This window comes from Dendropsophus ebraccatus, chromosome 12, assembly GCF_027789765.1.
Source record: "Dendropsophus ebraccatus isolate aDenEbr1 chromosome 12, aDenEbr1.pat, whole genome shotgun sequence".
In the NCBI taxonomy this organism is placed as follows: Eukaryota; Metazoa; Chordata; class Amphibia; order Anura; family Hylidae; genus Dendropsophus; species Dendropsophus ebraccatus.
Window position 1 is genome coordinate 52,259,538 of NC_091465.1, and position 18,671 is coordinate 52,278,208.

The following is an 18,671-nucleotide window of genomic DNA, read 5'->3' on the forward strand; positions in this document are numbered from 1 at the left end:
CAGCCAGAATTAATGTTTATGATTATTAATTATGGCTGTAGTTTTACAACAACGGCCATGGTTTAGCATTACTATGGCCGTTAGTACGTAGTGGAATTATAGCCTTAAAGAGGTTTCTGCCTTTTTGTTAAAAAAAAAGAAAGTCCCTGAGGTTGGCTTCACATTGCCTTAAAGTCATGAAAAAATGCAGACAAAAAGGCATTGAAATTTTTTTTGCAAATATGCCAGTGTCCAAACGTTAGCTGGAAGTCAATGAAAGTTCATGATCTGCCTTACACACATGGAGTTTTTTTGGGTGGCGTTTTTGAGGCTCTGTGGCAGTTTTTTTTAAACACAGCATGCTGAGGGTGTAGCTTTTTTTTGCAAACTGTGGGGGTTTCCTCCCATTGACCTCAATGGGAATGTTCAGATCATCTAAATAATTTTTTTGTACCCTTTTGTTCCAGCAACTATGCCCGATGATGGCAGAGAAAAACCTCAAAAAAGATTATTCACACATTAAGTCAAAAATGACAGGGAAAAAAAGCCAGAAAAAAATGCAAACGCAGGGGAAAAAAAACACCATGAGCTGCATTGGTGTTTTTTAAAGGCCAGAAAAATGCCCCCCCCCCCCCCCCCCCCCAAAAAAAAAGGCATCCTAATATTGCTTGTACTTTTATTCCTCTTTACTTGCTGCATGCTGTAACTATGTAAGGTAGTGAAAACATATTTTTTTTTTGTTTTTGCACAGGTACAACCAGATGTTGAAGATTTGGATCCTTCTCTACAAGATGGAAAAGAAGAGAAGCCCCAGGAGAAGTTAGGAAAGTTGCAGTACTCCTTGGACTATGACTTCCAGACTGGACAGGTGCGGCTACATTATTTTCATCACTGGCATAATTTATATTGACATAAGAAACTTAAAAGATTATGTAATTACTAATAGTTACTGTATATCACAATATCAATGTATTAAAGAAACTTTTTAGCCACCTAAAGGTTGTTTTACTTTTGGTAGAAAGCGCCAATAATACACAACTTTTTGTCATGCTTTTTGGTAGGGATGAGCGAATCTACAGTAGGAATGAAGGGAAGCGCTTCATTCCTACCGGCATTCTGCTCATCAGTCTGCGGGTTTTGAAGTCTGCTCCACTTCCTGACGCTCCTCCTGGGTCCAGGGAAAAGATGGATCCAGTCCTGGGAAACTTCTCCTAGTTTCCCAGGACTGGGTCCATCTTTTTTCGAGCATAAAACTAAGCCAACTAAGCCAACTAACACATGATACAGACTTGAACTAGACAGAATGCGGAAGATGCGCTGGATTTTCAAATAGCATGAGTCATTTAAAGATTTGGTGCATTCTAAAAGAGATGTTGCTGTCCATGGTTTGACTAACAGTTCATTCCATACTTGTTATTAACTATTTAGTCTGCTTACGCCAGTTCCGATCCTGCTGCTCTGTGCTGAAGACAAAGAAATGTGTGTGTGAGCTGCTCTCTCTCTCTCTCTGCTCCTCCCCCCTTCCTAGACAGCTTATATAACCAAGTCCCTGGCTGGCTGTATCTGCAATTTTGAAGCAACTCTAATGTTAGAAAGGTTAATCCCAGTGAGTTCATCAGCAACTTGACCTCAGATTTACCCTCCCAGCATTACAAAGTTGTAGATACAGCTAGCGTTGATCGAACTGTTCGAGAAAAGTTAGGTTCGAGGCGAACATCTCGATTGTCTCAAACTCGAACTGAACCGAACATTTTACTGTTCGTTCGAGTTAGCGTCCGAGCGCCTTTTTGCCAGCCAATGAGTGCAGAGCACATAGAAGTGTCAGAAACGTCATTGCTGAGGTGTAGGGGTCTAATTGGCTGCTAAATTTAAATGACCATCTCATATTAAACTCACTGTGATGTGTTCTGGACGCCATTTTCAGCTCACTCACTGTGCTGGATAGACTCCTCTCTCAGTGTCTCATTCTTTCCCTGCATGCTGCCATTTCGATTAGTCAGATAGTTAGTGAGATTACTTAGATAGGTAATGAAATTAGTGGGGTGTTTAGCAAGGTTAGACTAGTATTTTTGCAACAAGCATTTTCCTGTCCATAGACTTTCGAATTATCGAATATTTCAATATTCGCTCAACTCTAGCAGTATTTTATCCCCCTTTTTTTTTCCTTTCATTCTTAAAGCCAAATTTCAGGCTATAAGTTGTTCCATGTTTTCAGTTTACTCTTCTGGATGATAATTACAGTTTCTCCTACTACATATAGGTGTCAAAATTAACCCGAACATCTCCCATTGACTTTAATGGGGTTCGATTTGGAGTTGAACTTCAACCGAACTTCACTACTGTTCAAGGTTCGACTCAAACTCAAACATTTTACTGTTTGATCATCACTAGATACAGCCTGCCAGTGACTTGTTTACATGAGCCATCTTGAAAGGGAGGGGAGGGGGAGGAAGGGGTCCAGAGCAGAGATGAAGGGAACAGCTCAGACACAGGTTTCTTTGTCTTCAGCACAAAGCAGCGGGATCAGAACTAGATGAAGGAGACTGAATAGATCATAACAAGTATGGAATGAATAGTTAGTCTCATCATGGGCAGCAACGTATGAAAAGTTATGTTTTTAGTTGAATACTTAACTAATGGTGTATTTACACAGATTTAACTGACAGGTTTGAAGCCAAAGCCAGGAATGGATTTAAAAAGAGGAAAAATCTCAATCGTTCCTTTATGTCCTGTTGTCTGTTTATAGTCTGTTCCTGGCTAAGGGTGGGTTCAAACTGAGGAATTCTCATGGATAATGTCAGCGGAATTCCACCGGCTGTCCGTACGCACAGCCGCCCGCCTTTCTGCCGGCTCCATAGACACCATTCTATGGGCCAGCGTATTCTGCTATCAGCCGAGAGAAGTGACATGTCACTTCTTTCGGCTGATAGCGGAATACGCCAGCCCATAGAATGGTGTCTATGGAGCCGGCGGAAAGGCGCGCACACTTCTTTCGGCGGATAGCGGAATACGCCAGCCCATAGAATGGTGTCTATGGAGCTGGCGGAAAGGCGCACGGCCGTGCGCGCGGACAGACAGCGGAATTCCGCGGATATTATCCATGAGAATTCCTCAGTATGAACCCACCCTTAGGCTTAAAAAAAATCTGTCAGAAAAATCTAAACACACTATAACTAAGGACTCCTTGTGCCCTTAACATATTGGTGCTATCTCTTTTATGTGACTTGTGCTGCATAATCAACCAGTTGTTTTTTTTTTTTTTATTGCACCTGAAAAGTGCTGGATCCTCGTATATTGCTGTAATGTTTTATTGCCAGCAAGCATGTTCTCTTTCTCACTATGTGGCAGGCTGGATGCTATAGCAGTTTTGCAGCTTCAAAGCATTTTCTAAGATTTTATGAGATGCGATTTTCTGTTTTGGGCAAAAATCTGTACCTTTTCCCTAGCATACATCTGTCTCACCTAATGGGCAGGCACAGCAAGGCAGGGAGAACGCATGGCAGAAATCTACATCTGCTTAGGAGCATGTCAGGACAGGTCACACAGAAGACATGGACACAAGTGCAGTCTTGATCCTGTCCCAAGCCCCCTGTCCCTAACTACTTGCCTCAACGTATCCAAAATGATACGGGACAATTTGGAGACATTCCCTACGTTGAAATAGGTCATAGAGGACACAATACAATACAAGGCAACAATGAGACAATTACGAGACAAGGACAAAAATAAACAATGGCGGGTGGTCAGCAAGCTAGGGTCAAAACCCGGAGAGTCAGATACTGGTACAAAGTTGCTAAACAATAAACAGAGTCAATGAGGCAAATAAGGACCAAAAAAATCAATCAAGACCAATGGACCAAAAAGACCAAATCACAGATCCAAAGAATAGTCAGAAAAAAGCCATGGTCAGGTATAACAGGAGCTCAGAATACACAGCTATAGAAAGCTTGAAACAGGTACAACAAGTGTAAACCTATAGCAGGCTTCAGGCCTAGGAAATGACTGAGCTTTATGTGAAACCAGGTCCTGGTCTTAGAGACGATTTGAGCAGAGAAACAAGAGACCAGACAGGAGGACCAGGCTGTAAATCACTAGGCAGGGGAGGTGTTAACAGTATATCTGCTGGAAGAAATCTTCCCAGAGAATGAATGGGAGTAACCTGAATCATTTAAGCCAAAGCAGAAACAAACCTTGAGGACAACTAATGAAAACTTAACTTCTTCCACAACAGCCTTTGCTGTTGGAAAGAGATGGAAACCAAAGGTTTATCAGGCATAGTTATAGATTTCTGCACTCGGCTTGCGCATGCCACACATGCACTAGAATTACTGAAAGGTGTGCTCCTCTTAGTAAATCCACCATGGGGCATGGGGGTGGGAATTTATGTAAGACTGGTGTAAAGGTACCCCGCTCATGATAAATTCCCCCCAATGTATGTTATCTGACTACCCATAGAGGTCTATTTTTGTCTTACTCTAGAGTTTACTCAGACATGGACTTAATGGGCTTTTATTCATTTATTCATCCTTTTCTACTATGTAAATGTGAAACTATATTAATCTAAATGCCAGCTGTGAAATTATATGTTGGGGAACAAAAGCCAGAGCCACAGTTGTTGTTGTTTGTAAGTTAATTGAATACAGTGGAACATTCCTAGAACTGTTTGTACCAAGTAACAGATTGTCTGTAGGTATATCTGTAGTTCGGCAGCTGTCCCATATTACATGAAAAAATGCTCTAACATTCTAATAAATAAAACAATATATGACGGCATTCATCCATAAAAAAAAAGTTCTGTCTAATATCATTATGCGTTCTGTATCATTATGGCTTCTTAGCAAATTCAAGGTACAAACAAGATTCTACACCTGCAGAAAGTCTACCGCCCCTAGTAGTTGCCCCATAGTCAGGCTGACTTCTACAATGCTGTTATACAATTATGTGAAAGTTGGCCATAGGCCCACAGGTTGACCTGTTATGTGACAAACATCTATAGGCTATGTTCACATTTTTGAATACTACATCTGTCATTCCCAATGGCTGTCAAAAATGGCCACAAATAATTATCACGATAATCTTTTTGATGGCCGGCAAGAATGACAGACGTGTGTACTTAGCCATACAATGCCCATCATGGCACTTCAGTTATCAACCTCAATGCAAGCCAGACAGTTTCCCCAAACATTTGCAGTTATATCATAGTAAGTAACTAAAGCTCTGATGTGAAGCTGGTAAACCACTAGCTGATCTAACCAAAATACAGACAGTAATCTGATTTGGTGTTTTTTTCCCTACTCAGCTTGTTGTGGGAATAATACAAGCTGCAGATCTACCAGCTTTGGACATCGGTGGAACGTCTGATCCCTACGTCAAAGTATTTCTTCTGCCAGACAAAAAGAAGAAGTATGAAACTAAAGTGCATCGTAAAACTCTTAATCCCACCTTCAATGAGTCCTTCACCTTCAAGGTAAGAGGTGATTTGATATTGACAGTTTGCAACACTTGGGATTGTAGTTGGGATTTGATCTGGGAATTGAGAATACACATATAATAATATCTTGTTGTGAGCTTGTGCATGCTACGTTGGCACGCTGTAATCGATGGAACTGCACTGTCAGCAAATAAATAAATTAGGGTTTTCAGTAAAAGACTCATGGAAAGCAAAAGGAAATAAACACTGGGGCAAAATTAAGCATTGAGGTTGTGCGTTTTTCTAAGCGCCAAATGGTCAGTTTACTGCTGTGTTGTGGTATGTGCTAAATTTATCATACTGTTTTTGCACATTTGTAATCATTTTTCTGCTTCTTGCTGCTCACTGTATTGTAGTTTTCATGCATTTCTTCTTTTTTTTTTTTTTTTTTTTTTTTTTCATTTTTGCATAACACTTCCACCACCTCGAAGCTGACAAAAATTCTCCTTCTCATTTTGAAGTTTCTGTACAGTGCTGGTTTTGTGCGGATGTACTAACAGGCTTAACAATGCAATAACTATCCATGCTGAACACCAGTGGAAAAGATAGAGTTCCATTGAAGTGAATAGAGCTTAATTGCAATACCCACTAAAACTGCTGTTTCTGGAAGATAGTGGCCATGTTTTTTTAATCCTGGATTACGCCTTTATAAGGCTGGGTTCACACTATGTATATTTGAGGCTGTATTTGTGAGGCTGTATAGCAACCAAAACCAGGAGTGGATTGAAAACACAGAAAGGCTATGTTCACATAATGTTGTAATTGAGTGGATGGCCGTCATTTAATGGCAAATTTTTGCTGTTATTTTAAAACAACGGCTGTTATATTGAAATAATGGCAGTTATTTACCGTTATATGACGGCCATCCACTCAATTTCAACATTGTGTGAACAGAGCCTTTCTGTGTTTTCAATCCACTCCTGGTTTTGGTTGCTATGAGGACCTGACTTGAGGACCAAATACTGCCTGAAGTATACAGTGTGTGAACCCAGCCAGGGTATATTCACACGGGTGGGCTCGCAGCGAGATTCTCGCTGCGAGCCCGGCAGGTCCTGGCAGTTCCCATACACTACATACTTGTTGCGGTCTAAACGACCGCAGCGAGTATGTAATTATACCGCCCTTAACCCCTTCTGCTCCCGGCCGGCTCCCCCGCTGTAAGCAGCATACATTACCTGTCCTCGCTGCACGGGTCCGGCGTCCTGCTCTCCCGTCCGGCCAATTAGTGTGTTGCCCAGCCGCAGCCACTGATTGGCCGGGCGGGAGAGCAGGACGCCGGACCCGTGCAGCAAGGACAGGTAATGTATGCTGCTTACAGCGGGGGAGCCGGCCGGGAGCAGAAGGGGTTAAGGGCGGTATAATTACATACTCGCTGCGGTCGTTTAGACCACAGCAAGTATGTAGTGTATGGGAACTGCCAGGACCTGCCGGGCTCGCAGCGAGAATCTCGCTGCGAGCCCGCCCGTGTGAATATACCCTTAGGCTATGTTCACACTACGTAAAATAACGGCTGTTATTTCCAACGGCCGTTATTTGAAAGCCAAAACAACGGCCGTAGAATTACTATCGTACGGGCTAGTTGTGAAACTACGGCCGTTGCTTAATTTTGATTCCTAGCATGATTATAATCGGGATGAAACAGGTCATTTACTTCAAATACTGCACCCAGCCCGAGAAACCACTCAGAAATTTTTTTACATCAAAATCAAGTTTAATTCGGCAAATATAAGTTTTACGTTTGCGGCCGCATTGAAATCCACGGCCGTTGTTGCAGTATTAACAATGGCCGTAATCTGATATGTAGTGTGAATTCAACGGCCGTAGTTACATTGCATTACAGTCATTATAGGGAACCTCAAAACAAGGGCCGTAGTTTTGCGGCGCGGACAACGACCGTTATTTTACGTAGTGTGAACATAGCCTTAAGTAGAAAATTCCAGGTTCGTACAGCGTACACCAGGCGGTTTCTGTTCCTTTATTTATGATTAAACATGAGGAGGCGTTAACTTAAAGAGTTGGTAAGGAATTTTTTCCCTGCTGTGATGCACAGTAGGATTATAGATTTAACTAAAGAGACTCTTGTCTTTTAAACCTTATTAACTATGTCACTTTATATTCAAGTTTTATTTATTGATAAAATAGAAAATCATACACAGATCTAATATTTATCCATTGAATGTTATGCTCTTATAACGTTCTTATATCAGTGCACTTGATCCATATCTGTATAGTAGACTATATAAGTCAGTTCTCTTTCATCGATCTACATCTATGACATGTCTTGTGTCCCCTGGGAGCACAGTGTTAGAGCAACTCCCACACATACATTTACAGACATGATGCTGAGATGCTGCTACAAGTAAAAATACTGCATGTACTACTTTTTCAGGCCCAATTACACTGAACGATTATTGGCTTTACTTGGCCAATTACTGACCACTCAGGCCGATAATCATTTAATGTAATAGCACATGTTGAAAGGCAATGATCAGCCGACATGCAAAATGTTGGCTGATTCTGGTCCTTCAACATTTTGAAAGATCGCAATATGTTCAGCGTTGGTCTGTTGTGCACTGCTCTGTGTAATAGGAGCGGTGGCAGCAGACCGCCGCTGACTTCCATCGGTGGCCCGAACAATGTAAGGATCATCCAGGCAGCCAGGGGGATGTGAGCACTGAGCTGACAGTTCTGCGCTTGCTTTCTTGAAACATCGGGGCTTTAGATACTTGAACAGTAATAAATGAATGTCAGGGGTCACACAACCCATGAAAGTCATATGGTTAACGCCATGTTTGTCCTATTCAGTTATCCTATGGATGCATTACATAAGACTATCCTGAGCCATACTATTTTTGAGACTAAGGCCGGGTCCACACAGCCTAAAATACGGGTCTTTCTGTGACCCGGGCCAGGTCACATGATGGCCGGTGTTAGTGAAGATCTTCCCGGCCGATACTGCAGTACTGGCCGTATGATCTTCATTTCTGTTGAATTTGGATGCCGGCGCATCATTCACCATTGCACACAATGGAGCGTCCGGCCAGACGTGACGCTCCATTGCGTGAACTGACAGGTTCTCTGCGACCGCTTTTCAATGAATAGCCACGGCACAAAATGGACATGTCAGACTTTCATGTGGCTGGTTGAAATCCCGGCTGTACTATGTGTACACGCTCCGGCCAGGATTCCATTCATTCCAATACAATGTATGTTTTGCATAAATCACGTCTGCTGTTGCAAATTGAAACAACGGTCGTGATTTATGCAAAACATATGTTGTGTGAACATGGCCTACAGCTGTAGTTATAGAACAAAGGTATGTGAATAACATTTTAAATGCATGTACATAAAACAAAGTGTACAATCCTTTCTAAATGAATGAAAACATACAAAACAGAATAGCCCTTTAAGAAACTCCCTCCTGCATTATCCAGCAGATGGTGTATTTCCTATGCAGATGGCTCATGATCATGCTGCTAACTCATTATTCTAGATTCTATTTTGATTTTTTTTCTCATTTTTATATTGAGTTTGCAGACATAACCCTCAATTTAATGGTTTTATTCTTTTTCCAGATTCCTTATGCAGAACTTGGAGGAAAGACCTTAGTAATGTCAGTATATGACTTTGACCGATTCTCTAAGCATGATGCCATTGGTGAAGCCCGAGTACACATGAACACTGTGGACCTGGCTCATGTCATTGAGGAGTGGCAGGATCTCCAGTCTGCTGAAAAAGAAGAGGTACAATAAGTTAAGACATCTTATACGACATACATTTTGGTCAACTTCTTCGTTTTACGATTTTGTAAGACTTGATAACCTAATATGAAACATTACCTCATTCTTTGGCTATCTTCAAACAACATTTTCTATGCCATTGTTTTTAGTACCAAACAATGGTCATGGTCTATCGGCCATTATTGCAATAATAGTGGTTGGCACATTATTATTAGCTCAAAGTCAAAGATTGTCCTTTTGGGTGCATCTTTAATTAAAAGATCTATTGATTTTAATACAAAAAAAGTTACTATGTGTGAACAACTTAAAATAACAGCTGCTGTTCGCGCAATAATGTCCTCGAATTACTGACACGAATATTAATGTTATTTTATATATCATTGTAATCATTGTAGAATGAAAACAATGGCCGTTATTTTACAGTGTGTGAACATGGCCTTTGAGTAAAATCAATGAATTGATTTATCATAGTATTATTTTTACCATGTTAAAAATCATAGAAACGTATGTATGTTTAGAACTACACAGTACAATGAAGGTATCTGATATAAATGTAAAAAGAAACAGTCACAAGGCCAAAACATTTAATTAAAAATGAGACTATTGCACATATTTGTTACTGTAAGGCTCTACATAAGTGTTACTGTAGGGCTCTACATACAGTATGTGTTACTATAAGGCTCTACAGACGTGTTACTATAAGGCTCTAGAGATGTGTTACTATAAGGCTCTAGAGATGTGTTACTATAAGGCTCTAGAGATGTGTTACTATAAGGCTCTACATGAGTGTTATTATAAGGCTCTACATGAGTGTTACTATAAGGCTCTAATTGTGTGTTACTATAAGGTTCTACATGTGTGTTACTATAAGGCTATATATTTGTGTTACTAAAAGTTTCTACATGTGTTACTATAAGGCTCTACATATGTGTTACTATAAGGCTCTACATATGTTTAACTTTAAGGCTAAATATTTGTGTTACTATAAGGCTCTAGATATGTGTTAATATAAGGCGATATATTTGTGTTACTATAAGGTTCTACGTTTGTTACTATAAAGCTCTACAGCATTAAATCTCTTAAAGAGGATGTACCACCTGGGACATTCTCTTTAACCTAAACCCACTGATCGAACGGCGCCGGCACGGGGAAGCCGGTGCTGCGGTCCGTTTTTCGGACGAGGCCCGGTTCCCGTGCACGGCGCCGGGCCGCCCCCAGTGGGAGGGAATTCTTTCCCCTCTATGACGCGGCTCCATTCATTTGCTTGAGCACCGTCCGGTTCTTTAATTCAGGATGAACTGATGTTTACTGCTGCAGATTTACTTGTGCAAATTCTGTGGTTTTCTGCTGTGCCAAATCCGCACTATTTCTACTACCTGTGGCCACACTATAACGCTTTCATGACATGGCCGCTCCCAAATTGTTCTTCAATTGGAATGAGGAAAACAAATAAGAAAAAAATTATTAAAAACAGAATTCATGTATAGTATCAGGCTAATGTGAAAGTAAAAAAGCCATGGCCTTATTACATCCACAGTACAAATAAATTCTAATGCATGTCAGTATGTGCAGTTTTTTAATTTACAGGATCCCTGGTGAATAATGATTCCTTATTTACCTCTAAATTAATAGGCTCCCTGCGGAGGGTGCTTGCTGTATTTTTTCCCCTATTTATTTGCTGTGTTATGACTAACTTTGTTTAATCACCAATTATGTGATGCCAGCTGATTTAATGGCTTTCACACTTGTATTCCAGGAAACTGTCATAAGAGAACAATCTCTGACATTGTACTTTATGTACCAAAAATGTTTATTTACCTTTTATTCTTTGTCCAAGAAGTGTATGTCGGCCTCCTTACATATTTAAAGTTCATAAATTATTTAAATGATCACATTACCTGAAATATCTTCATGGCTTTGAAAATATTTATGACACCTATCATGTGTCATATTTCCTCTATTATTGGGGCTGCTATATTGACATGTATTACAAATTTAACTGCACTTAAATTACCATCAATACTTTCCAAGTCCTTCAGAGCAGAAGCTACTCTTTTTTAAGGAACCTCTGTCCTGGTTAACGGGGGGATAGACTCTAGAAGGAGACCTACCTTCATGATGGCAATGTGTCTTTAATGTAAGAACGACATACTGTGTCAAAGAGACGGTTCATAAGATTTGATTGATCAGGGCATGGGTGCTGAATTAGGCCGGGTTCACACTACGTAAGAGACCGGATGTTCTGTAACCCGGCGGGTTGCAATTTGCAATGTTGTGTACATAGCCTTAGACTGTAACCGCATTGTGTGGTGCCCTTTTCTTGGATAGATGTTAATTTTACTAGCAAAAACAGGGAGGATGTAGGAGAGGGATTAGAAGGTAATAAAATACATTTTTAACTGTGACCAGAGGAGGCCCGCCTCCCTTCTGCACACCAGTGCTAATGGTTAATGGAGTACAAGGAAGGAGTTTCATGTACCGGGTATTAAAGGAAAAAATAACAATTCTGCTCCTCAAACTATAGTTGGGGGCATACTTTAAAGGAGAAGTCCCACCAAAATTAAAAATCTCAGACAGGCAGGGGTGTGTTGGAACACAATAAAGAAAGTATACTGCTACTGTCAGATGCTGATGGTCATTCTCAGCCAGGGTACATACGTCAGTGACTGCAACAATGTCCTTTCCCAGTCACTGATTGGCTGAGCAGGTAGTTAATCAGCCGGGTACGTGAGTTTGCAGCTGGAGGAGCTGCAGGACACCAGGAACTGGCAGGAATCAGTTAATCAACACTGCGGGAGCATGAGGATGGGTAAGTACACTTTCTTTAGTATGTTCCTGCACCCCCCTGCTTGTCTGAGATTTTTAACTTTGGTGGGACTTTTCTTTTTATCCTTACTATAAAGTCCCCTTTCTTTTATGAACACCAGTGGTAACAGAATAGTAAAGATTTCATTTTAAGAACGCAATTAGCCTTTTGCTTTAAGTGGCTTTAAGTGTAACTACCGTTTTTATTAACTTCTGACATGTCATAGCGACATGTCAGAAGTGCTTATTGGCCTACTAGAACGCATGCTCTCTGCCTCTTCATCTCCGCTACAGGGAGGTGAATTCTGTAGACTGCCATGAGTGTCTGCTCCTTCGTTCCATAGACTGATGCACGTGCCTGCCCCTTCATTGTAGCCATCGGCAGGGTTCTCAGCAGCCGGACCCCGACCGATACACCATTCTGACATGTCACTATGACATGTCAGAAGTCATTAAAAATGATATTTACGCTTTAATGATGCCCAATGTAAGAAGCAGTGGAGCTTTTTATGTTAATTGATGAGGGGCCTACCTGTAACACATCATGTATGGTTGGATGGGTGTCAGGGGTATGCTTTCAGGATTTTAATTCTGTAAATATAAATCTGATTTTCAGCTTTCCATCCTGCATTGTCATTGATAGACGCTGAAAGGCTATTAAATACATAACAAAGACTCTGTCTAGGTACCTGGAAGTGGATATTATCCACTGCCATTCAGTTTCTCCTGGGAAATAACTTGTTATCAAGAAAACTATGCACATCCTGATGCAATTTAAGCATTGTCTGGGCTCTGGGAAATTCTACAAGTCATAAAGGGGGGAAAAAAATCTTTGACTATGGCAAGATTACAATTTCACTCATTTGCGAATGTTACCAATGTCTACATTAGCATACAAATCACCTGTCATATGGCCTATAGAAAACTCATTTGTATAGGATAGAACTGGATCCCTTACAATAGATAAGTATAGCCTTCCCCAAAATAAGCTTTATAAAAGGTTTTTCTGATGTTATACGAGTAAGACCTGTACCTCAGCCACATAAAAGAACTTTTAATACTCTCAAATAATTTCAAATGTAAAATACAGCATACAGTTTCAGACCATGCCATGCAAACACTCTCATTGTACACTCCCATGCATCTCATTGTGTGGGATCCAAACTTCTTACATGTGGCCAAAGAGCAGGACCATGCACCACCTTTATTTGGGGTTGAACATGAATATAGAGCAATATGGTGAGCATACCAGTTTATTACATTTCTTTGGACTTTTCTAATGCTGAGTTCACGCAGCGTTTTAGGCTGCATTCACATGCGTTCTGTGAAGTTGTCCGTGATCATGAACAATTTTATAGCCCATTGCTTTCCATTTGGCTATTCACATCAATGTATACTAGTGATGTACTGCAGCCATTGCTAACAAGATAGTGGCCAATCAATGACAAGATAGTGGCCCGTCACTGTAATATAGCCATAACCTGACACATCACCCCTATCATTTGCAAGTAACACAATATGGAGGAGCTTGAATAAAGACAGGGATGTCAGATAAAAGGCAATTCCTAGCTCTTTCAGCCATTATGGAGAAACAGTATCTCTGCTTACTGTCATTTTTATCTGAACTTTAAGAGAAATGTCATTGCTGTTGACGGTGGTGACTGGTGATTATTATCTCCTAAGTAGTCCCTGTCATTCTTCTATGTGCATAGCAGGAGGTCATGGACTGTGTTTTAATTCTGTATTTTTTTTATTATTATTCTTGGTATCATTTGTTTTATAATTAGATGTCTTTTTTTATATTATTTGCTATTTGCTTCATTGTTGATTATCTATTATATGGTATTAGGCCATGTTCACACAACATATGTTTTACATAAATCAGGGCCGTTGTTGCAATTTGCACCAACGGCCATGATTTATAAAAAACATATTTTGCATTTGAATTAATGGAATCCAGGCTGGAGCCTATACACATTGGGGGAGATTTATCAAAGGGTGTAAAATTTTGACTGTTGCAAACTGCCCACAGCAACCAATCACAGCTCAGCTTTCTACTCTGGTGAAATAAAAGAGGAGGTGTAATTGGTCGCTGTGGGCAGTTTGCACGAGTCTAAATTTTACACCCTTTAATAAGTCATCCCCATAGCATATGCTCCAGCCGGGATTCCATCCGGCCGCACGAAAAACTGAATTGCGGTCGCAGAGAACCCGTCAGTTCACACAATGTAGCATGTGGCTCTGGCTGCATGCTCCATTGTGTGCAGCGCCCGCATCACAATTCATCAGAAATGAAGATCACTGCAGTACCGGCCGAGATGATCTTCTCTGACACTGGCCGTTTTGTGACATGTGAACATGGCCTAACACAGTATACACAGTATTTTTTGACATGTTTAACTGTTACTTCTGTAATTTTCAGAACAATTCTATAATTTCTAGCATATAATTTTTGCCTCATATAATGTTTTTCTCATAGCAAGAAAAGTTGGGAGACATCTGCTTTTCTCTGAGATATGTACCCACTGCAGGGAAGCTAACTGTGATTGTGTTGGAGGCCAAAAATCTGAAAAAGATGGACGTAGGAGGACTTTCAGGTATGTTAGTGTGAAAAAATGTATTTCACATTGGAAAAAGTTTTATGTTCATCATGGATTTATAACAAAAAACATTACACTAAAAGATTTTACAGTCCAAATACAGACATTACTGGTGGGGGTCCTTTGGTTCTTTAGAATTTTCCATTAACTTGACGGCATGACAGTTGTCAGAAGTGATGGAACCCTACCTAGAAGGAAGCTCTGAACAGTAGTGTGAACAGGGCATAATAAGAATAATATATTAGTATGTGCCAAAGATGAGACCCACTTCTGTTTAGGAACAGACCAGACAACCAGTTTGTACATCAATAATTGCCTGATGTGATAATCCTCCTAAACTATACAAAATTATACAAACTGTGCTGCACTACATCTGCATTGGCTTAAAAAGGATAGAAAGTCCTTACTGTAGAGTTGTTTATAGGTAATATTTTAATGTTTTTCTTCTTTCTCGTCTTTCACTAGACCCATATGTAAAAATTCACCTGATGCAGAACGGCAAGAGGCTTAAGAAGAAAAAGACAACTATTAAGAAAAACACCCTGAATCCGTATTATAATGAGTCCTTTAGTTTTGAAGTTCCTTTTGAACAAATTCAGGTGAGTTAGTGTTATAGAATTGAGATTTTCAGAGTGCAGACTGATATTCACCATACACTGGACATAAGCAATAAATAGCACTTACTCAGGCTAGGGCACACAATGTCGTTTTGCAGCCGTCTTTTTGGACGGCCTTCATTTTGACGGCCCTCCAATTTCTCATGTGGCCTCATGGGAAAATTAATTGCCCGCCACTACTCTGTAGGGATATTAGAATGAACATATGCCAAGTGTCTGGCTGATACTCTTTAACCTTTTCAATATGTTAATGAACCAATGCTGTATTAACAATGCAGATAGTTTTCCCCTTTGGTAGAAGTCTTTCCATGCACAATTTGTAATTAAGGGTCATGACCTGTCAAATGTGTCCTATTACACAAAACTGACAAGGATTTTTGAACCTGTCAAAACCCTGTGATCAACTGATTTGTCAGCTGGTCGCTGGGTCTATTACACAGTTTTGCCGATGATCACTCCATGGAATAGGATCCTTCCTCATGGAATAAGAATGTAGGGTGAAGTATAGCATTATGGGTATTAAAACATTTAGGTCTGTCTCAGTGACATGTACTATACATTGCTGTCTTAAATTGTTCAAATGCTCTATGAAAGTTAACACCATATCCAGCCCCCAAAACATAAGAATTAGAGATTAACAAGCCTGCCGAAAGCTGTATCCATGTTTTTTTTGGCAGTCCTTGGGTTGCATCCACCTACTGCAGGCAGTGGGATTCAAATGCAGATTGCTTGGGTTCGTGCAAACCCGAGTTTTTTTTTAGGTTTGCTCATCTCTAATCAGAATCACTACAGGGGATAGAGAGGTTGCACTTGCATTCTATAGCCTGATGAGCCCAAATGATCTCTCTGTCCCATATGATGAGCTTAGTGATATAAAGGTTACAATATAAATGGGGTCTTGTTACAGATTTCACATTGGGTTCAGGAACTTTAAATTACCTCTATGCAAACACACGACCCCATCAATCATTAGTGATATTGGAGCAGCTTTCAATCCTGCACAGAGTTCATTTTTTTTGTCCAGTTGGTTTGATTAACCTTATCTTTTTATGCCCACAGAAAGTGCAAGTGGTTCTTACAGTACTTGATTATGACAAATTGGGTAAAAATGAAGCTATCGGAAAGGTCTTTGTTGGCTGCAATGCTACAGGGACTGAGCTCCGTCATTGGTCTGATATGTTAGCTAATCCCAGGAGGCCTATCGCTCAGTGGCATACTCTACAACCAGAGGAAGAAGTGGATGCTTCCCTTGGAATGAAGACCTCATGATGTCACTTTCTGTGTGTGAATGAGTGGGAGTGCCTGTGGGCGCTTGGTGGTACATGTGCCCCACGCGCTGCTGTGTGTACATACTTGTTCAAAGCTGTAGCTGTGAAATAGCTTTGAGAAACCTCCTGTTTCGTGGTTATTTGTAAAATACTAAAATATTTATATGACTTGGCCAAGAGGCAGTATCCTTTTTCAAAATATCTCAGCTGGTTTGGTATGAAAACTAAAATACTTGAACTAATAATTTAAAAAGAAAAGTCTTTTATTATATGTTATAAAACATAGGGAATTCCTATATGCATTTTTACAACAAAAAAAAAAATATTTGCGATGTTTGGTTTTTAGATATTATATTTATAGTTTGACCGGTATAGCACTATAAACTTTGCCTTAAAAATCATATAGGTGAAGTAAAGAGAGTCAGAAGAGTAAATGTGTTGCTTTTAGAAATAAATATTCAAGCAGATTAGAGATGACATCATTAGCATAGCTGCCATTTTTTTTGTATGGTGCTACCTAAGGGTTCATACAGAGCTATGGGAACCAATATGGAATTTCAGTCCAAATTTGATAAAAATTGCCGAAAATCTGAATGCAAAAGAATGGTAACTAAAAGAAGATAAAATAAATGGAGTCCATTTTATATACGTAATATGGTTTACAGGGTGTTTTGGATGGTGGGTGTTTAAGTTAAAAGTTAACAGGTCAGATTAAATGGGAACTAAAAGAAGATGTAAAAAAAATTTTAACAGTCAGGGTCTGGACATTCACACCCCCACAGTTCATTAGAACCAGTGGGGAGAAACGCTCACTAAACATGTTCTCTCACTGCTCTGTCTTAATGGCAGATGATGGACTTTCATAAAAAGTCTATGTAAATGTGTCTCTGTTCTCCTATTAGCAAAAACATTGGCTAATATAAGCGATGAAGAATCCACAGAACATGTTCATGAATCTACTTCTGCCTACCTATTTCTGTTCCTCGCAATTTTTTGATAAGTCAAAAAGCACATTATTTTTGTGCAGCTTTAGTTAATAGGAATGCAGTTCTGTCCATACTCTATGCTGCCCTTACTTAGAGTAGCTTAGTCTAATGACACACAGGATGGTTTTAGCTACATCCCAAGAGGTAGGTCAAAAACAATGAAAAACTATACTGCATTAGGGTAGATATAGGCTAGAACAGTTCAGGAATAAGACATACAGTACTCTAAGTTGTGTGCTATTTGTATACTAATAGGGAGGCATTTGACAGATATCGCGCAGCAAGCGGAAACGGGCTTCAATTTCCTGTATAAAAATAAAAGTATTACTTAAAGGGATTGTTCCACCATTAAATATTCATACAATAATATACATATTCATTTTATAGCTCATAAAAAATTAATAATGTTTGCTATTTACATGCTGATAAAAGAAGGAGCCATTAAAGAGTTATGATATTTACTTACATAGTATGGTTCCACCTGGGGCACAGCATTGTGCAAGTCCACTTAGTGAGCTGAGTGCTAGTGGACACGCATGCTCAGTCACTCTACCTAAAGCTATGTCCCAGCAGGGCAGCCAAAAAAATAGTAAGAAGGGATAATATTGTCTGCTGTCAGAAGGGGGAGGAGATTGATAGTGATAGACCTGCCACAGAAACGCCGTCAATTATTTTGAAACATATTAACAGCATTTCAGCATTTCATTTTTTTAAATGATTTATGGGATAGCCCCTGTAAATGCATTGTCCCATAAAGATAACCCTATTCTGAATCAGCCTGCTGGTCATGGATAGGCTGGGTTTGGAAGACCCTTTAATAACTGTCAGATGACAGCTCTAATAGTGGCTTCTCTATCCGAGAACAATCCGCCAACATCATCTGTCAGTGGACTGTTGAGAAAGCCCCATACAATTTATACTGTAGACCGAATTAAGTGTATGGGGACCTTTTATAGCACCTGCACATTCTGGTTTATAAAGGGGAGTTTTTAAAGTGTCGCTGTCGTTAAAACTTTTAAAATCTAAATCAACAGTAGCTGTCAGGTTTTTTTCTTCATTATTTTATCTTCTATTACATAGATTAACAAACAAGCAATACGATTATTACTATGAAATGACAAATGTTATACTCCATCTTTGAATGGCATTAAATGAAGATGGATTAATGATACCTGTCATATTATTAGGATGAAACCTTCAAAAATA

General features: G+C 39.8%; 1 protein-coding gene across 2 annotated transcripts in view; it reads left to right on the forward strand.

The window, feature by feature from the left end:
- The window catches only part of LOC138768583 (synaptotagmin-1-like), a 180,311-nt gene extending 163,581 nt beyond the window's left edge, over window positions 1-16,730 (forward strand). For both annotated transcript variants that reach the window (XM_069946511.1, XM_069946512.1), the window contains exons 4-9: window positions 731-847; window positions 5,279-5,446; window positions 9,025-9,192; window positions 14,474-14,591; window positions 15,060-15,193; window positions 16,271-16,730. In XM_069946511.1, the coding sequence (XP_069802612.1) occupies window positions 731-847; window positions 5,279-5,446; window positions 9,025-9,192; window positions 14,474-14,591; window positions 15,060-15,193; window positions 16,271-16,480 (915 nt within the window). In that variant the 3' untranslated portion in view covers window positions 16,481-16,730. The remainder of the gene's footprint in view (window positions 1-730; window positions 848-5,278; window positions 5,447-9,024; window positions 9,193-14,473; window positions 14,592-15,059; window positions 15,194-16,270) is intronic.
- The last annotated feature ends 1,941 nt before the right edge of the window (window positions 16,731-18,671 follow it).